The sequence below is a fragment of the Triturus cristatus genome, chromosome 3_2 (genome assembly GCF_964204655.1).
Source record: "Triturus cristatus chromosome 3_2, aTriCri1.1, whole genome shotgun sequence".
In the NCBI taxonomy this organism is placed as follows: Eukaryota; Metazoa; Chordata; class Amphibia; order Caudata; family Salamandridae; genus Triturus; species Triturus cristatus.
Genome location: NC_140584.1, coordinates 944,611,982 through 944,639,697, shown reverse-complemented (window position 1 = coordinate 944,639,697; position 27,716 = coordinate 944,611,982). Strand labels below are relative to the sequence as shown.

The 27,716-nt window shown below is 46.6% G+C and overlaps 1 protein-coding gene across 3 annotated transcripts in view; it reads right to left on the bottom strand.

Annotated features, from left to right (window-relative positions):
- The window catches only part of USP32 (ubiquitin specific peptidase 32), a 1,392,279-nt gene that overhangs the window by 232,691 nt on the left and 1,131,872 nt on the right, over positions 1–27,716 (bottom strand). For all 3 annotated transcript variants that reach the window (XM_085649438.1, XM_085649439.1, XM_085649440.1), the window contains one exon: positions 27,243–27,363. In XM_085649438.1, coding sequence (XP_085505564.1) covers positions 27,243–27,363 — 121 coding nt within the window. The remainder of the gene's footprint in view (positions 1–27,242; positions 27,364–27,716) is intronic.

The window sequence follows — 27,716 nt, the reverse complement described above, 5'->3', positions numbered from 1 at the left end:
ATCATATAGATACCAGCTAAACGCTGTTCATCTGGGGTGAGGTTCAAAAACGTGTGCGCTAATGTATCATCACTATATTTTCCGGGACTATCAACCCAGTGAACGGCTGACCTGGCTAATTCTTGTTCGTCCATAGAATCGAGTATATGATAACCCCTTCGTTCTCTGAGTAATTTGGCAGCGGCTTGGAACGAATGTTCGGGGGACCTTATATTTATTATAGGGGTTTGGAAATTTCTGCTGTTATCTGGACGTATCGGATCAGTAAAGCATCTAGTATTATTGCAAGATCTTCCTCTACCTACATAGGCCATTGTTTCTAACTGTCCTGTGGGCAGTTCCAATTCTTCCTCCTCTTCGGTTTGTTCAGGCTGGTCTACTGCTAATCTTTCTTCGTGTATTCGTTCTACTTCTTTGCGGATCTTTCGGCACATAGCTATTATACTTAATCGTTTATCATGTCTCCCCTCTGATATATTCCGACTCCATGTGGTAAGAATTTGCATTTCTTCCGGATTTACCCCTGGTCGGTCTTGATTTCTGATCACACAATTTATGAGGAAACGTAACAGTTCCCCCTGTATCTCCACTTTCTGGTATTCCATGGCTCTATTAATACTCTCAGAATCTCGTCCTGACTGGACAAAGTGATATATATTTTCTAAATGTGTAGTCATTCCTGGTAGCCTCCCTAAATATATTGCAGCTCGTCGGATACGTAATGATGCCAGCAGCATTTCGTCCTCTTTGCCGGGCACAGGGTCATATCTACAATCTATTAGAAGTTCCTTAAGCATGTCGGGAGTTACTAGTTTGGGCGTACGTTGGTGGGCTAATTCTTGAAAGGAAAGTTTATTCACTCTGGGTGGCGTGGAAAAAATGTTTGCTGTACCTCCCGTAGCACCACCTGGGGTGCTGGGTATGAAAGGATTCGTTGAACGTGATATAGCAACCATAGGTGTGGGTACAGCTGTAGAAACAGATGTGCTTGCCGGAACTTGTGTCGGAGTTTGTTGTTGCGGAGGTACAGACGGAGGAGGGTCTTGGCGTTGAACCCCCTCGGCAGGCGGTCTATGTGGTGCAGTATTAGCATACTCGGGAGCTGCGTCGTCTAAATAAGAAGAAAGGAAAACATCTTCTGCGGTTCTGGGATGCCCTTTGGGATGTGCTTTTATCGGAAACAATGGGGGTGGCAAGTCTTTTGGTATCTCCGGAGTAGCCTTAGGTAACCCTTCGGCCAGAAGAGGATACATACCATTCATAAGGGCATTTCTTTGTCTGTCTATTTGTTCTGACTTTACTCGAGTACCTTCTTCAATTAATAGATTTTCTCGAACTTTATTTGAATTCTCCTTACTTTTCTCTTCCTGTCTGAGCGCTTTTTCTGTACGTCTATATGATTCTTTACGCCATAATTCAATGGCATCTTTCTGTGACTGTCTAGCTTTCTTTTTCCATAATTCTTCCTCTACTTTCATGATGCAATCTGCATCCCAGGTCCCAGCTACGGGCCACCTCTGACTTTCTGGTAATTCCTTGGTGTAGTCTACCCATAAATCAAGAAATAATATGGCGTCTAGGCCATGTTTATGATACATGAAGTACCCTGGAGTGTCCCTAGGAGGAATGGGAACAGCTTCTTCGAGTACCCCTTTTCTAGTTTTGATCTGTCTTAATTTCGAAAAAAGCGGCATATTGAGAACTGATCTGATACACGTTTAATACAACAAAACACAATAATGAACAGTCATTCACACCACAATATGCAGAACGTATTTAAAACATTTAACATTTAATATTTAATAAACAACAATGATGGCCATTTAGGGAACTAGTCACTTAAGCATAATACTCGGCACTAACTAGGTAATTCTGAATTATATACTAGACATACTTGATATACTGCTAAACAGTACAGATACACTGCTGAAACAGTGCAGACCGGATTTGTGTACCCAAACCCGTCTTGACCGGCACAACCTATGTGCACGTCAGAACGCCTCCCCGACAATGGTACTCACCGGGTAGCTCGGAACGGAAGGCCTCGGAACTGAACTGAACTGGACTTGAACCGGACTGGACTCGACTCGAAACTTCGGAACCTCGGAAACTGGTGGGCCTCTGTATACCTCGGATCTTGCTCTCTCAGCTAGGCTCTGGTCGGGATACTTCGCACTTCTCACCGCCTCGTCTGGGTGTTGATCGCAGCCTCAGTTACCCCCGCTCGGCAGGAGGGAGATACAGGAAATCCTGTGGGTACGCGTTGTTGTCCGTCCAGCTGTGACAGGAGACCGGGCTTGCAACGCACCTCCGGCGCGTGAGATGAGAAAGTGTCCCTGTTCGGGCGCCATATATGTGGTAAATAATTTAATTACCGGTACTTAATTTGATGCGGAAAATCTATAATAATAGCTCAGTAAAATAAGAGGCAGAATCCGTGGTATTAGAGGTTCGGAACGGGCTTTATTCCAAAATCAATTCGAATTGATGGACTCCATATTCCATCACCACGAAGGTTCAGGAAGTGAAGGACCCTACTTTATTGACAGGTAATCATTTTTATACAAAGGCATTATAGTGAAAACAGATGCAGGAGGCGTAACAGTTGATAACAGAGATAAAACATACATGCGTAACTAAAGTGGGTGTAACTAGGCGTAACAAAAGAACGTCATTTAGCTATGATGTCACAAATGGGTGGTTCCATGAAAGAATTTCGCAATGTCAGCAGAAATACTTGGCAGAGATGCGCGCGCAGCAGCATGACGTGTGATTGACGTGCAACTAGGGGGTGAAGGGGATTTGACATTTAGCTCTACATGTGGAGACAGAAGTCTGGGGTTATGTCAACCTAATCCCAAATCATATCTAACATCCTATGTTTAAAGAACTATGTTATCCAAAAAGAGAGGTCTCTTAGAATAGAATCTTATTCTATACTGACTATACTGACTGTTAGTGCGTGTACAAGCGTCTAAGTGTCTACACTAGATGCGAGGGCAGAAATCTTCCATAGTAACAGGGCTATGAATTACTTGCATAAAGACAGAGAAGCCGGGCCTTTTGCTCGGTAGCTGGAAGAATGTTTACTTAAACTACTAGACAGGAATGCATTGGATGGGGAGCGGAGCAGATAATCTCGAAGGTGAAATACAGTTTTTGGCAAGCAGACAGGTTGAGTCAGGCACCGTTAGCCGCGCAGGGAGTAGGACAAAGTTCATGGATACAGATGCGAGCTCAGACTGGAGCTTTCAGAGGCAGAAGGCAGGAAAAGGCTTAATGGCAGAATCAGGGCCTACTCGCCTGGACTGTAAAATGGGATAAATGAACCATATAAAGCCGGTGGCCTTTCATACTTAGGAATAGAATATCCGGCCCATTCATGGCGGATCTGAAAGAGGACATGTTGACGGTGGACGCACATGTGTTTGCGTCTTCATAACTGGAAATGGAGGGAACATACATGTACTTGTAATTTATACATGAAACCGTCGGGGTCCAAGATAGGGGACATAACTGATCATAAAAATCCATATTTCCACAGCCGTGACAGAAAACTACTTTGAATACGAGGGCACATTATACCTACAAACCCACGGAACATCTATTGCGTAGCACATTCGCCCCAAGTCTGGCGGGCCTCTATGTAAGTTATTTTGAAGAAAAATATATCCTAAATGACACCAAGCCTTTCATAACCAAAATTCTATTCAGGAAGCGCTACATAGACGACGTACTGATGATTTGGAGTGGAACACAAGACACACTTCCTGAATTCCATGAATGGATAAACACACAAGACGATTTTCTGAGGTTCACATACACAGCAGATGAACAGAGACTAGACTTCCCTGATATCACAATCTATATAGAAGAGGGTAACATCAATACCAAAACATTTTACTAACCAACAGCAAAAAACAGTCTTTCATCATTTAACAGCTTTCACCCACACCTTATGAAGGAGAACCTTCCTTACGGCCAATTTCTGAGTATCATACGCTAAAGCAAAGAGACTATCCCAATACAGTTATACAGAGATGCAAGAAAAGGGCAAGACACAAACACAGGGACAACCGCTTAGAAACCATCAGAAAAGAAAACAAAAAAGATGTTCTGACGTGTGACAACCTACAGCACCGCCACAAACCTAGTGAAAAAAGCGGTCATTAAACACTGGTGTATTTTAACCTCAGGGACTCTCAATCGGCCAAAACCAAGGTTTGCCTACAAAACATCCAAGAAAATCCGTGACATACTAATCCACCCAAGACCACCACCAAAAAGACTTCAAATGCCAACAATAGCAAGCACGTGGAATCTGACACCGATCACTGGACACTACCCATGTGGATCCTGTTCCGTATGCAAGCTGACTAAAGTCACCAAAAACCTACAATTGAGTGAAAATTTTACATGGACCATCAAAGAAAAAACAAATTGTAACAACTCATGTTGTCTACAGGATTGACTGCCCTTGTAATCTAAGGTACATAGGCATGACTTGCCAAAAAGCAAAACAGAGAACTGGTGAACACCGGAGCAATATTAAATGCGGCAAGTCTACCACCCGAATGAGCAATCACTTTCTAAACCTGAAACACACTATTGAAGACATCAACTGGGTAATTTTGGAAACACTGCCGGTGAAAAATATCAATGCAGAACATATTCTTTTTGAGAAAGAACAGCGGTGGGTTTACTGTTTGTAGATCTATGACCGAAGCCCGAACAACACTATAGCATGGCTCTCTATCATTCACTGAACATCCTATATAACATCACAGAAAAAGATGAATAACGAACTGCTGTTTACCCTCTGATATTCTAGAAAGAACTTTATACAGGGAAAATTCTTCAAACATGAGACAATATTTTTTTGGCCTTCTAAATCCTTGGGTCATTATAACGGACTTGACCAAAAACAGAACTGTTAACTCTTCAAATCACCACCTACACAGTTCTTGTACACCGATTAGGCTTTTGTGAGACAATTCGCAACAAATGACATTACAGACTATAGAAGCTTCACAGCCATCCAGTCTATCTTCCTCTGTCTCGTCGTGTTCTTTTCAAGTACGTTTTTTGCAAACAAATAGGACTGTATAAATAATTCCTCCTAGTAAGAGTACCTATTTCATGGTATGAACATGCAAATTCTATGGTTTAAAATATGACAATTATCATAAGGGAGGTCTTTTTTCCATACCATTGAGGTCTCTCTTTCATACCATTCGACCAATTTGGCAACCCTCCCTTTTAAAGTATAGACTTTCTGCCCGCGCTAAAACATCCGGGGAAAGACCGGAAGAGTCAGCACAAGTGCGGACGGGACCTCGTAAAGGTAACTTCCCCTCTACCACTGAAAACCAACTGTAATCTGCTTCGACTCCGGTCTCTTATAGACTGGGGTCTGTTTATTTGCTTTTCAGGACCAGCTTGTCCATCCTGTCCACCCCGTAGGAGTCATAATTGCCTCCACGGTAAGGTAACCCACCATTAAGTTTGATTTAATCAAAACTGAGAACCACTGCATACACATGGCCATACAACATTACCTAGACCGTTCATAGTTAAAAACCCAGACAATAATCAATATTATAACACTCCAACTGAGCGATATCCGCTACACAATCGAGCGTGTGTTTCACTACCCAACACAGCGCACCCGTAACACCAGTAGAAGGTGTATGCTACGCTTAAAAGTTCCGATTGCCTACATGGAACATAGTGCACGCCTACTTATTTAGCACCGTGCTTTTGACGGCAATAACAGTATGCCGTACACCATCCCCATAAAAATCGCGCTGAAACAATAGAAGCGCTCTATTTCCATACACAGCGCTTTCACAGTACGTACTTATTACATGTGCCCTAATTATTGCATGTGTTCTACATAAGTTCAATATTTCACGCCTTCTAAATGTTAAGGCAGGCACATTTAGCTTATCTTCACCTGGCTAAGAAGGACTTCAATGCGCATCCAAATAACAGCATTAAGCTCATACAGCAATACATGGGTGCTCAACTCTGCCAGATACAAGACTCGCGTCTTAGTACTAGATTCAGTTACCTGGCCACTTCTTCAAGTAGAAGTAACACACTTTCAAAATAACTCAAGAGCCCGTTTTTTCTGCCATACCTTGCTACATACAGAACTCCAGACTGCGTATAAATGAGCGCACTTTGACTTTGTGATTGGAATGTGAATCGTATAAATGTAATGTCTAACATCACAATATATACTGAACTGTGTCACATTTACATCGTTGGTTTTGAAATGCATCCACAACTGTTTTTGTCTACATTGTCTTTTATCTCTCCTAGCTATAGACAATACTAGCATCCATAACCTTTACATGAAGAAGAGCAAAAGGGCTCAGTAAAGAAGAAGGGTGAGTAAATGACCTACCCTTAACAACCTACCTAAAAGGTAGCCAATGTCACTCTGGTCCTTAAGAAGGCCCACAGAACCGTGAGGGCTACTACGGGGCGAAACATTTCGACCTTACAAGACCTATCACCAGGTGCAGTGGAACATTAACTCTTCCACCACAGCACCACCAATTTACCTTTTTTTTATCTTGCCCTATCCTTGGTACGTAGAGGCGAAAACTGAGGACAAGAGGTAATTTTAGCTCACTGTACACTATTGCACCCTTTATCACAACTGTTAATAACCAGATGGTCTACCTGCAGGTGGAGAAAGGATATCATTTGGAGAACCGACCACTCGAGGGATAAAAAAAAGACCCGATGATGATGCTATTCACTAACAGAGCGGAGAACAAAGATATACTGCACAGTATGTTTAACGTGAATGAGCGTCTTCACAATACAAGAACCCTAGACCCTGGCAAGAAAAGGATATGTGATTCATTCTCCTTTGATTGATGAAGGGGCAATGCCAGCCATGGTGTTGTGTCCTCACGATCCCACAAAGACGCAGGACACAGGTAGGGGTTATCCCTTTCCTTTATTGTACTTGTTCACAGAGCTGCTCCTAATCACGTCTGCCCATGCTCCTTCGTCCCCTCTACTGTCCCCTCCCCACACCCTTGAACGGATGTGGTGTTACCCTGGGGTCCCCATGGTCCACTGCAGGGTCCTAGTGCCCTGCCCCAGGTCACTAAATCTCCCCCTTGTGTCACAAAGAATGACGAGACAGTGACAATACACAGAAGTGTAGGTAGGTGATAGATGAAGGTCTGTCATGGCATAGTTCAGTATGCTTCCCATCACTACATTTCTTCTATTAGTCTCCTTGGGCATCTGCATGTCCTTCGCGGGCCGGCCTCTGTCTGTTGCTCTTCCTCTAGTCCCTCTCTATTTCTTGTTTCTTCCTTGCTTGGCTCCTGCTTTTATTGTTCTGCTGTCTCCGTGTCATCTTCTTCTTTTCCCTTCTCCTGTAATCCTTTGAAGTGTGAACTGTTTCTGGTTATCCTCTGATGCTCTGACTCTGCTGTGATCATTGGGCCCTTCACTCTTGTTACTGTTAGCGGGTCTTTGGAGAACATGCTGTCAGATTTTCTTTGTTGTCATTGACGCACAACTACTGTGTCTCCTTTCTTTATGTTTGACGAGATGGCGTGTTGCTTGGCATCTGCTTATCTTTTCATTTTTTCTTTCGCCTCTCTGTCCCTATCTGCAATGCTGCTGTGATCTGGTGGCACTGTTGCTTCTATTTGCAGAAGCCTCGTTCAACTCGTTCTTCCCAGTACTAGCTCTGCTGGGCACCTTCCTGTGGAGTTGTGGGGTGTGTTTCAGTAATCACGTAGTACTTGGCACAGCGCTTGACTAAGTGATAACTGTGCTAGCTTTACCCTTTGAACTGCCTTTTTGATGTTCCCCATGAACCTCTCCACCATTCCATAGCGGTGTTATTTTCCTGTGGTTTATCCCTAGATAGACCATGAATCTGCGGAACTCTTCTCCTGAGAATGGAGGGCCATTGTCTGTTTTTAGTGTTTCTGGTGAGCCCCATGCTGCAAAGATGTCATCCAATATCGGTAGTGTTGCTGTGGCTGATGTTGATGAGACCTGTCGTACTATCGGGAACCGTGAGTATTCGTCAATGACCACAAGCAGGTAGTTGCCTGTGTCTAGGGGCCCAAAGAAATCAGCTGCTAATGTTGTCCATACTGCTCTTGGAAGATCCGACATTTGTAGTGGCTCATGCTTAGTCGATTGTCCTATCACTTGACAGAGGTGGCATGTCGCTATAGTTTCTTTTACCATGCGATCCAGGCCGGGGAACCATACTTTCTCTGTTAGTAGTTTCTTGGTGGCTTCCACACCTCGGTGTGACTCATGAGCCAGATTGACCAGTTGCCTCCGGAGTGAGCTTGTTATCACGATTCTCGTCCCTCTCATCATTATCCCTGTGTCTGTTTCGGACAGTTCCTCATTGATCTTCTTGAGAGCTAACACTTCCTCTTTGCATACTCCTGTTCCCCAGGTGCAATTGTTGTTGACATGCTTCCATCTCTGCTTTCTCGTTATGTCCATTGCTGTTTGCAGCTTGGCATCGCTCTTGCTCTCCTTTGCTAGCTCTAGTAGTGTTATAGGCGCTGAGGTGTTTTGTTTCAGTATGAAGTTGAGGTATTCTTCTGCCATTGGTGTCATCTCGTGGACCTGCGGTAATGGGTGCCTCGACATGTAGTCTGCCGGATTGTGTTCTTTCCCTGGCTTGTGCACAATTGTGAAATCATAGTCCATCAGTCTTATGCCCCAGCGTTCAATCCGGGGTGGCATTTTAGCTGATGGGCTGCCGTAGATCGTCACTAGCGCCTGATGATCAGTTATTATTGTGAATGATTTTCCGTAAATGAAAATGTGGTAGTGTTCACATGCCCATACCACTGCTAAGCTCTCCTTCTCTGGTTGCGAGTATGCTTTTTCAATGTCTGTTAAGCTTTTGCTTGCATACACAACAATTTTCCTCTGCGAGTCTCTCCCTGGCAAATGCTGCGCTAGAATTGCACCTAGTCCTACTGGGCTGGCATCGACAGTCAGTTCAGTGCATAGTAGCGGGTCGAAGTAGGCCAGATGTTCCACAGTCATCACTGCTTGTCTTATTTCTTCGAATGCCTTGTTACATTCCTGGGACCAGATGAACTTCTGCCCTTGTCTAGTCAGTTCTCTTAGTGGTGTGCTCACTGTGGCGAAGTCCTGTATGTACCGCGCACAGTAGCTAGCGAGGCCCAGGAATGATCTTACTTCCGCAACATCCGTCGGAGGATTTGCGTTCTTCAGTGTTTCAACCTTGCCGGGATCTGGCCTCATCCCTTGTTTGGAGAAAATGTGCCTGAAGAACACTAGTTTCCCTCTCCCCAGCTCATATTTCTCTCCATTTAATGTTAGGCCTGCTTGCTCCAGTTGTGTGCACACTTGACGCAACGCGGCGTCATGCTCTTTGTCTGTTTTTCCAAATATCAAGATATCATCACTGTAATTGAGGCTGTTCCGCACTGACCTATCACTTGCCATATTGTTTCCTGGAATATCTCCGCTGCCGACGAGATTCCGAAGCTTAGTCGCTTATATCTGAACAGGCCCAGATGTGTGGAAAATGTTGTGATGCATCTGGACTGGTGATCTAGTTGTAGCTGATGGCATCCTTTGCACAAGTCCAGCTTCGAGAACCGGCACGCTCCAGTGAGGCAGCTTATCATGTCATTCAGGTGTGGCCCCGGGTGACGTTCCCTTGCAATTGCTGTATTTGGGATCCTCATGTCCACGCAGATGCGGATCTTTGAGGTGTTTTTCTTAGGAACTGCCACAATCGGAGACACCCACGGCGTTGGTCCTTCTGGTGGTTCAATTAGGTCTTGTGCCAGTAAGCTTGTTATTTCATTTTCAACTTGTGGTTGGAGATGTATTGGTACTATGATGCTGAGCTACCGGCTTGATCGCTTCATTGATGTGCAATGTTATTTATTTCCCTTTCAGCTTACCAAGACCTTTCAGTATAGCAGGGTATTCTTGTAGATGTTTTTCGTTTCCGACATGTGGTATGTCATTGCTGGTAGCCCCATCACCTGTGCCATCACATTGCTGAGCAGGCATGGTGCTGGGATGTCTCCTTTGAGCACATGTATTTCCTCTTGGTAGAATCTGTCTTTTTATGTTAAGATCTCCGTGAATTTTCCCATATTTTCTACTGGCCTTTTGAAAAGTGAACACATCCACTGTTGACGGTGATAGTTGTGGTTTCACTCTCATTTTCTGGTATTCTGACATGCACATGATGTTGCATGTTACTCCACTGTCAAGTACAAACTTGGCTTGGTGGCTCCCTACGCCGATGTCCACCGTGGCTGTCTTCTTTATTTGTTGTTTTTCCACAAGATGAATGTGTTCTGTCTCTTTTCCTTCTCTTGGTGCATCTGACATGAGATATAGTCTCGCTTCCGACACAGGAGCTGCCGTTTCTTCTGCTTCGCTGGAGGAGCTGCGATTCGCTGTTTCCATGTGTCGTGCGTACCTGTTGCTGGTCATCCTTGATCTCATTGTTCTGCCTCTTTCACTTCTGAATTGCCTAGTCATGCACGTGCTTGAAAAATGGTTGTCCCTGTTGCACTTCCTGCACTTTTGACCCATAGCTGGGCAGGCACCGACATGTGGGAATTCGAGGCCGCACCAGTAGCATGTTTGTTCGCCCTTCTTTGGTACAGTCTGCGCTTGGAATTCCTTCTTTTTGAAGTTCCCAGTGACGCGATGTGCTACCGCTACTCTCTTCTCTTTTCCTAGCTCCATCTGCTTGGCGTGCTCTGTGGCCCTTGCTTCCGTGCGAGCCATGGTCAATATATTTTCCAGTGTCGTTGGTTCCTTCAGAATGCGTGCTCTGAACTCCACCGATTGACAACCTTCGATGATGCGCAGTCTTATTGTTTGTTCATTGTCAAATTTGTCAAACTCGCAATACGTGACCAATTTTCTCAGTCTCGTTGCAAAGTCATCTAGACTCTCTTCTCCTTGTTGGCATGCAGCGTTGAATGTGTATCTCTCGAAATCAACATTTCGTTGGGGGTCAAATTTCTGAGTGAGACACTTTATCACTCCCTTGTAATCCGCCGTTTGATCGGCGGGGAATGTTAACAATAAATCCTCTATTTCATCCCCTGCAAGATTCAGAAGCAGGTGCAGTTGCTAGCTATTCGGGACGTCTGTGGCGCTCATGTAGTGCTCAAATTTCCTGATCCATCTTTCCCGCCGGATGCCCGCTTATGGCTCCAATAGGCTGAACGGTAGAGGCCCGCGGAATATGGCTTGCGTGCTCGTCTTCTCATCATTGTCGCTCATTTTCCTTCTCTGGTCCTTCTCCCCTGTTCTTTTATTTATTTATTTATGTATTTTTTTTTCTTTAGTTCTTAATTTGCCATTTTGTTTCCACTCTATCCTACTTTGTTTTGCTGTTTTTCTCTTCTTTTATGCCTTTTTTCCTCTCTTTTTCTGTTATCCTATTGATTTCAATGGCTGCCTGACTTCAAAATGGCCGCCACACTGTTTTGTTCCTATTGGCCCGTTTTGCCTGACTTCAAAATGGCCGCCACACTGTTTTGTTCCTATTGGCCCGTTTTGCCTGACTTCAAAATGGCCGCCGTAGTCTCGCGATGTTTGTCTGTTCTCAGTATGCCTGACCTTTCAAAATGTCCGCCGCACTGTTCTTGGTTCCTATTGGCCCGTTTTGCCTGACTTAAAGATGGCCGCCGCTCTCACGAGAGTTCCTTTGAATTACGCGCGCTTTCCTCATTCAGTTCTGTTTGTGCACGCTCCGGGGCTGGCGCTTCTCACTCTTCACCTCACGGGCCGGCGCTCTTACCGCTTCACTTTTCCGCGGCCGGGGTGTGCTCCCGCGTCGCTGCACGCTTCACTGCTTCCCTCAGACCAGGGTGGGCTCCTGGCTTTTCGTATTGGGGATCGGCGCGATGATCGCTGATCGTCGCAATTGTCCTCCAGTCGTCCAGCGGACCAGGGTGGGCTCCTGGTTCGTCACGCCTGCTTCAGGTCAGGGAGGACGACGATTCGGCTTCCTTCTATTTTTATTGGTGAATTCCACCTTCGATCGCCAGTTGTCGTGTCCCCACGATCCCACAAAGACGCAGGACACAGGTAGGGGTTATCTCTTTCCTTTATTGTACTTCTTCACAGAGCTGCTCCTAATCACGTCTGCCCACGTTACTTCGTCCCCTCTACTGTCCCCTCCCCACACCCTTGACCGGATGTGGTGTCCAGTTACCCTGGGGTCCCCATGGTCCACTGCAGGGTCCTAGTGCCCTGCCCCAGGTCACTACATATGGGTCCAGCTGAAGGTATAAGTGGGAGCAAATAAGGGTTGTTTGAGGCTGTCCTCTTAATTTGCTGAACTGATGGGTCTGCAGTACATACACTTGAGAGTTTATTATTGAGGCCTAGACATCCTCATGCTGAGGATATGTTAGTTTGTGGAAACCCAGCAATCAATATGCTTGAAGGGTCTTAGGCCAATGGCTAGTACCCGAACTATAATTGGAAATCCAACCGAATATTGGGCACCTGGCTGAGTCGGCTCCTCAAAGTGTGATGTAACACAGCAAATGCATTATTAGACTACGTAAATTATTACCTGGATCACGGCACAAATGTTAGGGAATTCAGTTAAATGTAGGTTGAGTCTAACAACTACCATCTGATTAATAAACACTATGATGCCCTAAAGTGATACCTGCAAAACTATTGCCTACTATCTGTCATTCATAGGGTACTCTTGGTGACGGTCATAATGAGCTTGAAGAGGCAAGTGTGAACTGACTGGATGTAATATTAAAAGGTGTTAGGTTTTTGCATTCCAAAGAATTAGCAAACAGTACACTCAGAAGTAGTATGTCCCAGTGACTGAATTATGGGAAAGTAACTCAAGATCGAGCAAAATTACACCTTTATTCTAAAAAAGCAAACTAGAGCAACATGCAAGATCTTTCCCGCTCCTACGGGACACCATTGTGTGCTTTGGAGTGCGATAGGCAGGGGTCGTTGTAAGCGTGACCCTAGTGCTGCTGGGGCTTGTGGTCGGTCCCCAATCATGCCGCCTGTAATTTTCTTTCCAGCTACAGCGGAACACCGTTGCAGGCTTTGTAGCCGGATATACTGGGGTCGTGGCAAGCATGCTCATGGTGCTGTTGGGGCTTGTGGGCTGGCCCCAGTCATGCGGCCTGTAATTACCGGCGGCATGAACTGTGGGTGGACCACAGGCCCTAGCAGCACCAGGGGCACACTTGTCACACCCACTGCATATAGTGCTACAAAGAATGCAACGGTGTCCCGCAGCGCAGTATGAGCCTGGGCAAAGAACGGGCCTGTCCATACCCGACTGGGGACGGGTTAGACCATCCCCCTAACGTTTTAACAAGCAGAGACTTTTTAGGTACTTTGTTTATCTTTTATTAGTTGTGCTTGTTAAGAGTTTGACTTAGGTTTGTTTCAATATGGGAAAACGGAAAGTACTTTCTGCGGGGAGCAAAAAATTCACAGTTTCGGGCTCTAAGCAGGTAGCTCCATCGCTGCCTCTGGGAGCTGCAAAACAAAAATCCAATAACATTGTATTTAACCTCTTCTGTGGGCGCAATGAGTGAAGAGATATGCACTGTGGAAGACAAACTGGGTCTCACAGCTCCATGTCTTGGGGATGAGCAGCGTGACATTCTGAATGTTCAGAGTAGCGTGCAGAATAATCTCCTGGACTTGCAGGAAGAACATCGGGATGCCAAAATTAATGCGGCATGATCACAGCCAATAATAGTCTCAGCTATGATACACAATCCAGGATTAACCGATGACAAAGGGCTTGAAGCCACTATGAGCAAAATAAATAAAAGAGACTTTTAGCCTTTGGGGTGTAAGAAGGGTTGATCATCTGGAACAGGTGGCGTGGAGGGAAATCAAGGAAGGACAAGGAATGTCCGGCCATGAGCTTAATATTACTGGGTTTGTTTTAAAAAATTAAGGATTTAATAATTTCATCCTTTGGCAAATGTCATGAAATATTAAGTAAAATTGAGAGGCTTTGGAGGGTATTAAGTGGGTCTCTTGTGTACATGCTCAGGTTACTCAATGTAAATCCAGGAAGAGTGACACACCCCTAAAATCTCATGGGGACTGACAAAAGCATTATCCACTGTCATACATACATTGTAAACTCAGTTCAATCTGAAGTTTGTGACTTAGTGGATAGATGCTCTAGTAACCCTCAAAGGAAGGGTTTTGCATCATTCGACAGAGACCCAAATCTGAGGGTTATTGAGGGGAACCATCTGCCTAGTGGGGCTTTCTCCTATGCTGGGGAGATCCCAGAGGTTGCAGACAGGCTACCAACGTCAGATTCAGTTTTCCCCACTGTCAATCTGCCTTCTGCCGCCACCACTTATGTGGCTGTCTTGGGGCATGTTCCTCCAATAAAATCAAGCTTATTAGAAACTTTTGATCAGCTCAACAATAAGGTATGCCGGTGGCTTGGTAATCATAGGCGACCTAGTTCCTCTGTGTTTAGGAAAATTAATATGGTTAGGCAAGTGAACTGGATCAGCCCCGGACAAAAAGGCTTTTGAAAGGGACTGTATCATAATAAACTTTAACCAAGGTGGGCTTGCAGGGCCCTTCTTGTCTCATGCCCCTTTTCTTTCCAAGTTGCAAACTCAGTTCCAGATCCTCCCTCTGTAGTTCTTTTATAGGCCTCATTTAGGATTTAACAGGGGTATTTTGCAAGTGGTGAACCCGTTGCAAAGTGTCACTTGGGGCTCACTCACACAATTCCAGTAGAGAATAGATATGACACCTTATCCCAGATAGAGTCCCTGGATTGACTGGAGAAACATAGTGCTGATACTGTGGTAGATGACCCATTGGACAGTGTCAGGTCTGGTCAAGAATTAAGTCCAATTAAGCGGGATGTGAAATTTCTTAGCTGCAATATCACGGGGTTGGCCTCAAAGCAACATGACCCGGCCTGGTTAGCGATAATTAAGGGGTTTACTATCATTGCCATTCAAGAGATATGGACATGAGATATCTTTTACATTGGATGGATATCAAGCTTTTTTGCCCCGATTCACAGTCTCCCTTAGGTGGAGCTAAAGGTGGTCTCCTAACATTAATATCTCTTTCCCTTGAATGTAAAATGGAGGAACTGCATACCAAGTGTACTAATTTGCTTGCTATCGGCCTTAATACTTTCTAAAGGTGGAAATACATTAGTTCTTAATTTTTATAACCCTGGCTCCCTCTCAATGCAGTTAGATAACCTAAATTGTTTAGAGGCATTTTTGGAGAATTTTAAAAGACTTTGCTTTAGTCTTGTTGGGAGATTTTAATATTCACTTATGTGCTCCAGCCTGTGGAAGGATGGAAAACTGTCCTTGGGTTGTAACCGTTACTCTGTATGCATTACCCTTGTTGGTACTATTAAAGCAAAATCTTCTGCTCCCGAAGACTGCAGTCCAACCCCATTCAAAAGCCAAGGAACGGAGAATCAGTTGGGAGAAATTATCCCGGAGTCATTTAATGGAGTTCTTCATTTGGCTTGTGACCACAAGCTCTGGGTTTGTTTAAACAGGGGTACTGTCTCCCATCTCATACTGAGAACCTTTGAAAACATTTGCAGTACAGTAAAGATGAAACTCCTGCAAAGTCTGGGTTTGTGCTGAAGGCCAAATGGTTTGAGGTAGCATATTTTCATGTCCACAGTGAATTGTTGAGGGTGCTGAAACAAAAACCCAGGACTGTGGATGAGGTGGTAACCTGCCAAGCGAGGTACAACGCGGCGGTTAAAAAGTGCTGCAGGGAATTAAAAAGGAGGCCTGGAATAGTTCAGTGGACCCAGTGTATTGTCTGATAGTACCAAATTCTGGAAGGTCTTAAATTGCCCACTATTTTCAGAACTAGACACCTCGAGAATCACTTGTCATTTTAATTAAGATAGGTGGGTCTCGCATTTGAAGATACCTATAGCTATGGAAGTCACCCCTAGAAGGGGTATGAAGGTATCTCATCAATTGACTCTACCCCTGGCGGTGACAACTTCTTGTTTTCGGTGGATGAAGTAAAGGTTGCTATTTTGAGCATGGCGGCGTATAAGCCCCCTGGGCCAGACATAGTGCCATCGGATTTATATCAATAGAATGCTGTTGTCTGGGCTCCTATCCTTACACTGGTATTGAATGTCGCTGTTGTTGCTAGAACCCCTTGCTCTTGTCCACATTTAATTATTGCCCCAGTTTTTAAGTAGAGAGAGAAATCAGAGCCACGTTTCTACAGACCCATTTCTCTCATCTACACCGTGGCAAAAGTCTTGGGCCAGGTACTTTCGACCAGTCTTCGTACCTGGGTCGGTGAACTGAACATCATATCAGATTTTCAATATAGTTTTAGGGAGGGTCTTAGGACTACTTATCAGGGGCTCAATCTCCATCTTATCATATTCAACTATGCTACAGTCAGTTAACATGGCGATCATGGATCTGTTGCACAAGTTACTTACCTTCGGTAACGATATATCTGTAAGAAACATTAGTTAGTTAGATTCCTTACCTTAGAATATCCCCAGGCGTCAGGCTGGATCCGGAAAGATTTTTCGTCAGCAGTACCCCTGCGTGTCGGTAGGCGTCGTCTGCGGTTCCGCGTCCGTCGTCGGCATCGCCGGGGTGACGTCGGAGTACTTAGACGCCGCCCTCGCGCGCTGACGTCAGTTCTGTACATAGCTTTCTGCGCCAGGAACGCAGAGCCAGGCAAGAAACCGACACTGGTGCCATGAAACTAGGGCCCTGAAAGGGATGACCTTAACCCTAGATATCGGTCCGCAGAACGGGGAGGATGGGTGGGACGGTAAGGAATCTAACTAACTAATGTTTCTTACAGATATATCGTTACCGAAGGTAAGTAACTTGTGCATCTGAAAGAAACACGTTAGTTATAGATTCCTTACCTCAGAATAGATACCCCAGCAATACCAACCCCGGTGGTGGGTCTGCGAACCAAGATCACACCAGGAAGTCCTGGAGAACGGAACGGCCAAAGAAGCCGTCTCTCTGGACTTGGCTGTCCAGGCAGTAATGCTTGGAAACGTGTGAAGCGAGGTCCAAGTAGCTGCCTGACAAATGTCTTGCAGAGGGACTCCCCATCCCAAGGCAGTAGTAGCCGCTGTTGCCAGAGTGGAATGGGCCCTCAGCCCCACAGGAGGATCCTTCTTAGCCAAGGAATAACAGACCTTAATGCACAAAACGACCCACCGAGAGATGGTTCACTTGTGCACTGCCCGCCCCTTGTTAGCGCCCACGTAGCCAACGAAGAGTAGGTCGTCCACCCGGAACTGTTTTGTGCGATCCAGATAAAAGGAGAGCGCACGTTTTGGGTCCAGACGGTGGAACGTCTCTTCCTCTTTCGAGGGATGCGGAGGAGGAAAGAAGGTGGGTAAGGTAATGGATGTAAAAGGCAGTAACCACCTTAGGAAGAAAAGAAGGGCGAGTCCTCAGAACAACCTTGTCCTGATGGACAGAGAGGAAAGGAGGTTTAGAAGAAAGCCTGGAGCTCACTCACTCTTCTGGCAGAGGTGATGGCAACCAGGAAAGCAGTCTTGAAATCCAGGAGACGAAGAGGACAGTTATGAAGTGGCTCAAAGGGAGCGCACATCAGATAAGTTAACACCAGATTCAAGTCCCACTGAGGCATTACAAAGGGAACAGGAGGAAACATGCAAGTGATGCCTTTCAAGAATCTATTGACAACAGGGGACTTAAAAAGAGAAGGCTGATCAGGAAGCCTCAAGAAGGCTGAAACAGCTGAAAGATATCCCTTGATGGTGCCCAGAGCAGAGCCCTGCTGGGCCAGGGAATGAAGAAAGAGGAGAACCTCAGAAAGAGGGGCGGAAAGGGGATCCACAGCCTTTGCTGTGCACCATGCCACAAATTTGTTCCACCTGCAGGCGTGTACCGTGTTAGTGGAGGAACGCCTGGCTGCTAGGATGACATCACAGACTTCAGGAATGCAAGTCAAATGGCATCAATTGCTGCTGCTCAATCTCCACACATGGAGGTGGAGGCTGGACAGGTTCGAGTGGAGGACCGTCCCCTGCTGCTGCGACAGAAGGTCCTCCTGAAGAGGCAGTTGAATCGGTGGATCGATTGACAGATTGAGTAGCTCGGGATACCACTATCTTCGTGCCCAATCCGGAGCCACAAGGATGACTTGGGCCCGGTCGCGCCTTATCTTCTTCAGCACTCTGGGCAGAAGTGGTATAGGCGGAAAGGCGTATAACAGACCGCAACTCCACTCGCAACGAAAAGCGTCTCCGAGCGAGTGCCGCCTCGGAAATTCCAACGTGCAGAACTGATGACATTGCGCGTTCTCTTCGGTGGCGAATACATCTAACCAAGGCTCTCCCCACTGCCGAAAGAGATCTTGTGCCACGTCCGAGTTCAGACGCCACTCGTGATCCATCATGCACAGATGGCTGAGTTCGTCCGCACTGGCGTTCAGAGAGCCTGCCAGGGGTTGAACTACCAGGGTGATGCCCCGATGTTCCAGCCATGTCCAGAGGCGCAGAGCCTCCTGACAAAGGGTCCACGACCCCACCCCGCCCTGTTTGTTGCAATACCACATGGCGGTGGTGTTGTCCGTGAACACCTGCACTACACTTCCCCGGACAGTGGGAAGGAATGCCTTCAGTGCAAGCCGGATCGCCCGCAGCTCCACTAGGTTGACATGGAGCCGGGACTCCGCTGGAGACCAGAGGCCTCTGATCTCCGCCTCTCCCATGTGGCTCCCCCATCCCAGGAGGGACGCATCCGTCACCACTACGTGCTCCGGTTGGGAGAGGGATCTGCCACTGACCCAATCCCGGTCCGTGAGCCACCACAGCAACTGTCTTGCAGTGCCCTCCAAGATCAGGTCGTGGTCTGACAGGTTGCCCTGATGTTGAGCCCACTGGAACTTCAGGTCCAACTGCACAGCCCGCATCCGCCACCTGGCGTGATGTACCAGCAGGATGCAGGAGGCCATCAGACCCAGCAGCTGTAGGGCCATCCTGACCGATACTCGGGATAAAGGCTGAGAGATCGGAATCAGAGCCTGAATATCCCGAACCCACTGTTCGGGAGGATAGACCCGAAACTGCGCAGAGTCCAGAACCGCTCCGATGAAGAGGAGCTTCTGGGAGGAACTCAGATGGGACTTCGGCACGTTGATGGAGAACCCCAGCGAATGCAGAAGGTCGGCCGTAGTCTGGAGGTGGGAGACGACTGTTCGGGGCGAGCCCGCCTTCAACAACCAGTTGTCGTGATAGGGGAAGACTGGAACCCCTAATGAGCGCAGAGGAGCTGCGACCACCGCCATCACTTTCGTGAACACCCTAGGGGAACTGCTGAGGCCGAAGGGGAGCACGGTAAACTGAAAGTGCTTGTGGCCTACCGTGAACCGCAGGTAACGCCGGTGGGCAGGCAGGACGGGGATGTGGAAATAAGCGTCCTGCAAGTCCAACACTACCATCCAGTCTCCAGGGTCTAGGGCAGCCAGAACCTGAGCTAATGTCAGCATCTTGAACTTCTCCTTCCGGAGGAAGTCGTTGACGCTCCTGAGGTCCAAGATACGGTGCAGGCCCCCTTTGCCCTTCTTGGGATCCAGAAAGTAGTGGGAGTAACAACCCCGTCCTATTTCTGGGCCAGGAACGCGCTCGATGGCCCCCTTGGCCAAGAGGGCTGTAACTTCCTCCTGCAGAAGTTGCAAATGATCCCCAGACATGCGGTGGTACTGTGGTGGCATGGCTGGAGGGGTCGCCTCGAAAGGGAGGGAGTAGCCCCTTCGGACGATTTGCAGCACCCATCTGTCCGAAGTGATGGCACGCCAGTGGAGCAGGTGATGGCGAACTCTGCCTCCCACTGGCGTGGAATGGGCCTGAAAGCTCGGACTAGGAAGGCTTTGAGGCAGATGCTGGGGGAGCGGATGTGGACTGACCGGCTCTCTGTCCCCCTGCTCCGCCACGGCGGAATCCACGTCCGCGACCGCGTTGAGGCTGGTTCTGCGGCCTGTGGCTGGGCGCCCCTTCCTTGGCCACGAAAGGGGCGAAAAGCAGAAGTTTGCTGGCGCTGGGCCGATAGACCCAAGGACTTGGCTGTAGCCCTGGAGTCCTTAAAGCGCTCCAGCGGCCATCAAAGGGCATGTCCATGAGAGTGCTCTGGACATCCCCTGAAAAGTTTGTGGACCTCAGCCACGCGTGACGACGAATCGCCACCGTCGTTGCAATCGCTCTGCTCAGCGAGTCCGTGGTGTGAAGTCCACATCTAATGGAATACCGTGCTCCATCACGCCCCTCAGCAAGAGCCTGGGCGAGCAGTGTCCTGGCCTCCTCTGGACACTGGGGCAGCACGTCCGCCACCGTATTCCACAGAGAGTGGGTGTAACGCTCCAAAAGGCATGCGGTATTAATGGACCGCAGCCCAAGACTGAGCGAAGAAAACAGTTTCTTGCCAAACTGTTCCGTCCTTTTGGATTCCCGGTCCGGAGGTGCGGACGGGAAGGCGGTTTGGGACATGAAGGCCTGGATACCCAGACTCTCAGGGGTGGGGTGTACGGATAGAAAGCAGGGGTCGCCCGGAGCTGGGCAGTGGCGCCGGGCCACATTCCGATCCACAGGAGAGACTGTGGAGGGCTTGGACCAAGTGCCCATCAAAACGTCAGTGAGGGCCTCATTAAACTGCAGCAGAGGCTCCAAAGAGATTACTGGCGGTTGAAGCACCTCAGTGAGGAGGTTAGTCCTCACAGCCGCTGCAGGGAGCTCCAGGCGCAAGGCCTTGGCCGGCTTGCGCAGCACCACCGCATAAGTAGCACCCTCCTCCGTAGCCACGGAAGGAGGAGAGATTAAACCAGTGTCAGGCGAAGTGTCTAGACCACTGGTCTCCCCCAGCTCATCTGCCCAGTCCTGACTTAACTGGCACTGCTGTGCCAGAGGGTCCTCAGACCCCTCCTAGTCCTCCCCTTCATCCGTGTCCTGGTAATCAGGCAGAAAGGACGGAGCCGGATCATAGGCGAAAGGCTCACCCATCGACGGCGCCGAGCGGTGCCGCTCCGATGCCGGACCCGGACCGGGGCTGAAACCAGGGACGTCGTCGTCCGAAGATGGCGCCGGGAGAGACACCATGGGGGTCGGCGCCAGCAGAGGAGTGGTGAGGTCAACTGGCATCGACCGGGATCCAGGCCTGGATCCCATGGGGGGCCTGCGGCGCCGGAACCGATGTCGACGACGGTACCGGAGCCGAAGCCGCCGGCTCGCTAGGACCCCCAGTCGGATCTGCCGGGCCCGGAGGCGCACCGGCAGGCCTCGACGGCGGGAAGAGAGTCCTCATGGCCACGAGGAAGTATCAAATCTCGCCCGGAGTCGCATGAAGCCTGGGGAGTCCGGGGAGTCGCGCGACCGGCGTGGGGAGCCAGAAGAGCGATGTCGCTTCTTTGACTTTTTTGCCATGCCTCGACTTACCAGAGTGCGAGGACTTGGATCCCGATGAGCGGTGAGAACTGCGGCTCCGCGACCTGCCCCTCGGCTTCCTCCTCAACCGGGACCTCGAGCGGCGCGGAGCACAACTTGTCATCGTGGTCGGCCCCAAGACAGTAGAGACACCGATGGTGGGGGTCGGTAACCAACATCAGTCGGTGACAGACGTCACACGGCTTGAACCCGGGCATCCCTACCGGCACCGGCTGTCGAAGTCGACTCGAAAAAGATAGACAAAATGTTAGTCAAAAAATGACTAAGGGTATGCTCTTCCCGGATCTGCGCTTTCTGGTGTGGAAAAAAGAACGGACGTCAGAGTGCGAGGGCGGCGTCCAAGTACTCCGACAACATCATCCCGGCGATCACGACGCCGACGACGGACGCGGAGCCGCAGACGACGCCTACCGACGTGCAGGGGTACTGCTGACGAAAAATCTTTCCGGATCCAGCCTGACGCCTGGGGATATTCTAAGGTAAGGAATCTAACTAACGTGTTTCTTTCAGATATAAGCGTTTGACCGTGTGAACAGAGTTAAGTTGTGGTAGATTCTGCTGTCGATGTAGGTGGACCTAAACATTTTTCATCTGTTAAGGGACCTCCATTGGAACATGACAGTCTCCGTAAGGTAAGATCAGGACGGTAGCTGCTCACGACCCTTTAACATCTATAGGGGTGATCCACCAGGGGTGTATTCTTGCCCCCTTTCTTTCCTTTTTGTTCTATATATACATCATCTAGAGAAGAACCTGTTGGAGGGGAGACAAGATGCCCGCCCGATAGCAGCACGATCTGTACTGGCCCTGTTATACGCGGATAATGCAGTCTTTTCACCTAGAACTGCCTTGGGCCTCCAAAGACTGATAGATTCTATTGTTGCGTATTTAGAGGAAGTGGATCTTAGTACAGACTTCTCAAACTCACGTTATTGTGACAAGTCTCCTGCAACAACAAAACCCGGTCTATATTACACTCAAGGCCAGAAGTTGGGTAAAGTAGACGGTTTTAACTATTATGGGGTCTTATTTAATAACAATATACCGTGGCTACCCCTAGTCACTGTGAAGCAGCAGTTGCTTTCCAAAACTGTTGGTGCGTTGTTTGATTTCAGCAGGGCTCGACAAATCCACTCGCCCGCTCGCATTTGCGAGGGAGAATTAATGAGGACGAGCTATTTTTAGGTTCTACTCGCCCTTTCTGGCGAGTAGGAAGAGAAACTAACTTTTGTCCTCTGTCTGTGAAAACAAAGCAAAAGTGACAAGATAACAAGATTTAAAGGCCTTTTTATTGCTCACAAAGGGAATGAGCAATAAAGATACCTTTAAATCTTGTTATCTTGTCACTTTTGCTCCGTTTTCGGAGACGGAGGTCAAGTAGGTTGAAGTGAGGTCGAGGGGATTTTCCAAGGCACTAGACCTGCAGGACTAGTACAATTTTTCGAATTTTTCTAGCCCTGTTCAGCTCTAGAATAGGCCAACGCACATTAAAAGCCATGATGGAAAAGTATAATGATAAATGTAAACCATCCAATTTGTGATATATGGGGGTATGTGTCTTGTTCAAACATCCAGGTAGAGGAAAACAGTTTTTTACGACGATTGCTTGGTCTCCTTCCATCTACCCCTCATTACATACTGCATAAGGAAAGGGTGCTAGGGTAAATAGAGGAGGTTTCTGCAATGCGATCAGTACTGAGTGTTAGACATCAAGCCTCATGCATACTTCGGTGTAGCATAGGGAAAGCTTAGGTGCTTGCTCTTTTAGAAATATGACATACTTTTGAGACGGTCCCTGATCTCTCCACACGAGGCGGAGTTTGTTGATACTCCCCACCTTTCAAAAAGCACACCAGCTGTAGAAGCCGTTGCTTGGCTTACGATTCCTGTCGAGTATCCTCGCTCTCCTGACAACCTGGTTCCTTGTGCTTCCAGTCCCTGCTAGGTGATCCTTGTTTTTCTTTGACCCTGTATCCGCTACCGCAGCTTCCCATTTCACAAGAGCCCCGGGCAGTTGCGTTTCCCTTTTGTTCCGTGACTCCATTACTGATGCCCCCACCTGCTCGGTTCCCTGCTCCTAGCACGTAGGAATACGCGGAACCTTCACAGCTCCTTTCCCCTTCTATTCTTTTTGCTCGCCCAGCCTCAACGAAACCTGCAAGTGTCGCGTTCTAATATATATGCAAGAAGCGACCGCATTTTTAGGGTTTCCCCGAGCCTTGAATTCCCTGCGGACTGAGTCCGTGACCACTTTACGAATCTACAAGACGCGGTCTCGTATGCATCTCTGAACTCGAGTTCCTTTTTTTGTATATTCATCGGCCACGTTCTGAAAGAGGAAAGACGCGGCCGCTTTTTGAAGTTCTAGCTAAAGATACAATGTATCCCCGTTAATAAACGCGTCCTGAGCGCGTACTTGCTTTTGATTTCTTCAACACGATCGGGCGTATCAGCCCTTTAAAGAACAAACTGCAATTTTACGTTGAGCTGCACAAGACTGAGATACAAAGGCAGCACATATTTTGATCGGCAGTGCTACGTTTTGAGATACATGATTTAGCTGCCAGCCTCCTCTTCATTTCTTCACCTTTTTGTGCTATAACCTGCCACTGCTGCTAGTAAAGAATTAATTTACTGCCGATTCTCCAGACAACGTGTGGATTCTTCATTTTGGCCTCAAGAGATGTCCAGCCGGTGAGAACTGTTTTATTTCTATAGAGCAAGCACTTCATAGGCCATAGACGATTGGTATGTTTAGTCTGAAATAGGGGAGGGAGCGAATTTTCTAATGATATGTTTATCTTTCTATAGGTAATCACCCTTCCTGTTCCAAAGGCCCTACTAAGTGAACCGGCTGGGGGATTTAGAAGTGACACATCCAGGTTTATAATCCCCACATCTCCTTAAGTCAGTTTATGGGTGTTGGTGCTGTTTATCTCTCGCATTCATACTTTGATTTGAGGAGAGTAGGGAATTTATCGTCGCTCCTGTGGATTGAGCCTCGCTGGACTGCAGGTTAGTGGCATCGGCAACACTGAGGTGGAAAAGGCAAGAAACACATTTAAATTGTTTAGTCCTAAAGGATTGCTTTGACTTAGATAAGGCCTTGTACATTCCTCAGCTAAAACACGTAAAAGACTGTCTTTTTAAACTGCAGCGACCAGAACTTTTCACCTACCCGTAAGGAATAGTTAAGAAAGATCTAAACTGGGTCAAAACTAATCGTGCCGAAAGGGAGGCACAAGATTTAGAAAAGCCCTCAGTCCAGGCATACTTGCAATGGCACCTTATTTGTCCCTGTGACTAATGTGAATCATTGCTTTTTACAGATATGGGTTTGTCTCAACTAGGCTCACCATCTTCTGGCTATTCATGGAGCTGGGTGCTAGTGGAGCGCTAATGCTGATATAGCTGTGTGGTGGAGTATCTCTACAAGATACCATGAACTTTACGATGTTTTGTACATTTTATAAGCTGATTCTGGATTACTTTTTTTTTTAAACTCCTTTGCTGAAATCTCTCAATTTTACCCAGTGAGTTAGAGTCGCAATGCTTTTATCCAGTGCATTGAATAAGAGGAAACTGTATGATGTATGGACAGTTTTCTTTTTTTATGACTGGCATGAAGCTTTGTGATATCTTGTTGTCTTGTTTTTGGAGTTCCTTCTACTTTTTTATTGGTATATCTTTTGTTGTTGAAATGTTGAAATACAGAAATTGATTGTTTGATTAATTATGGTCTCTTTTCAAAGTGCGGTTTCCCTTACTGAATTATTAATTGGTGAAAGGTTGAATTTCTGGGTAATTTATTTTATTTTTCATACCTATGGTTTACATAGCGAACCCAGGTACATGTTTTTTGATAACTTGTAGGTTCTGAACTTTTTTTATTTTGCCTAACACTTTGTGGCATAGGATCTTTGTTTTTACAGTCAGATTTTAACTAAATCGAAATGGTAACCAACTTAAAGTGTCTTGAAATGGAATTGGTCGACTTTTTTATGAACAGTCAATGTTTATATCATTTTGCCATTTTATTTTTATGCTGACTTATTGATTGTTGTAATGTATTTTGTCTGCCGTTTTATGGTTTTTATACAAAGACTGAATAAAGTTGTTTGATGAGGATGATGATGAAATTACAGAGCTCAAGACCCTGTTCTGAAACAAGCCAGGGAAAAGGTTAGCTTGGAGTGTGGTGGTTCCAAAAGTGCTATTTTCCCCAACTTGACATTAGCAGTTCAAGAGGCCTGGAAGGGTTAGAATGCAGAAAAAGAAAAAGATGGAGCAGGCTAAGATAGACTATACAATGTAGCACCCCGCAAAGTTGAAAATAATGCAGCAAGGGAAGGTTCATATTTTTTCAGGGCCCAGTACAGGCAACAACATTTTACATAATAGAAAAGTCCATGCCTTGACACCCTCGCAAGATGAACAAAGAGCAGGCAAAGCCCAGCTCAACGACTACTTACAATAATATTAAGTGGTAAGGATGTAATCTGGGCAACAAAAGATGTATAATAATATCAATGAACCTGACATTACAAACTTAGAATTGTTGAGCATGTGGTAGGATTATGAGCAAAGGTACATTAAATATCAAATAATTTAGAGAAGCCTGTAATACAGTAAGTCTGATCACCATCTGGCCTGGATTGTTTGCAAGCCTAGAGCTACAGGGCACTATTTTGGGACAGCTGTTTTGTGTGAGTGGAAATTAACCCCAGCTGTTTCTGTAAATGTAGTTGTGGGTGGCAATGTTATACTGGAGGTTTGGCAGTAAGTGTGGGTGGAGGCCGAGATGGGGGGTTGATTGCAGACTTGTATGTTGTATACTATTGATAACTTCATTAACTGGTATATATACCATTTCTATACATAAGGACCATACGCCCTGAAATATGACAAAAGCTGCTAGTGGTAAAATGCTTTACAAAATGTTTAAAATGTTTAAATAGGTAGGCATGTGGATATAGCATTGCTGGAGGAACGCAGTTACTGTTTTGCTGGCAGGGTATACCCAGACGTGGGTCTCTTGCTCACTTTGCCACTGGATTCAAGCTAGACTGGCTGATGAGGGCTGTTAGCCCGAAACCGGTCCCAGGATGCTTGTTTCCGTTTCAGGGAAGACTTGGCTTGGCAGTTCGGGCTGGACTGTTCCCATGAGGCACAGGGTCAAGACTGATTTGCATATAACTGGGTCTGAACTGAGGTGGCGAAGTGAGCTAAAGAATGATGATGGATTCAACCCTGATCTGTGACTGGGGTGAGTGTCCCAAAAGTTTCAGAGCTCCGTCCATCATCTCCTTTTGTTTGCTTAATGCCTTGGGTATGATATTGCCTATAATTGTAGTTGACTGGTATTTGAATTTTTTTGTAATAACTCAAACAAAAGTTATAACGTGAACTTAGCACAATAGACAGAGGTTAAATACTCATGTAAAACTGGTGTAATGCTAGAGTAAGTATTAATTTACTTTTCCAGGTAATTTGTATTTGATTATTTGATGAGTAATCTTTCATAATAATAAACATGTTTTATAATAAACCTCTTTTATAACAAAAAAGCATTATCTGCAATATAAACTGTCCCAAATTTTTTTTCTTTGATACACATCTCAATATAGTCTTTGTTCCACTACAATGTGCAATGCATTTCATAGGGCTCCCACAAACATAATTATTAAAATCCAATTAAAATTTAGTACCCATACAGAATCCGTATTGATTTTACCCGTTCTTGAGATGTCTGATAGCGAAGATGCAGAGCTGTGGGATCCCAATCAACCGCAATGCATGCATTTCCAATAGAAGCCCGGTCCTCAGTGCAATCAATTTTACAACCTCTGCAAAATCTAAATTAAAAGCAGACAAAAAACCAAGTGAAACATTAATGTTGGTTGGAAGGAACAAGTTACTAACCTTTGGTTACGCTCTTTCTGGTGGATACTCTAACAGCGGATTCCTCACCTTTAAAATATTCCCAGGCGGCATACTGAATTTTGAAATTTTCACAGCAATGCATCTGCGTGCCACTAGGTGGTACCAGGCGTCTACACTTTGGCTTAATTTCACCCCCAAGTGATGGAGCGGAGCCGCATATAAGCACCGCACCTGTACACCAGCATCCGTTTCTTGCTTAAATCTTTCCGCACCCTCGAACATGGAGCACCAAACAACAATCAGTATCAGTGTGCAGATCTCCACA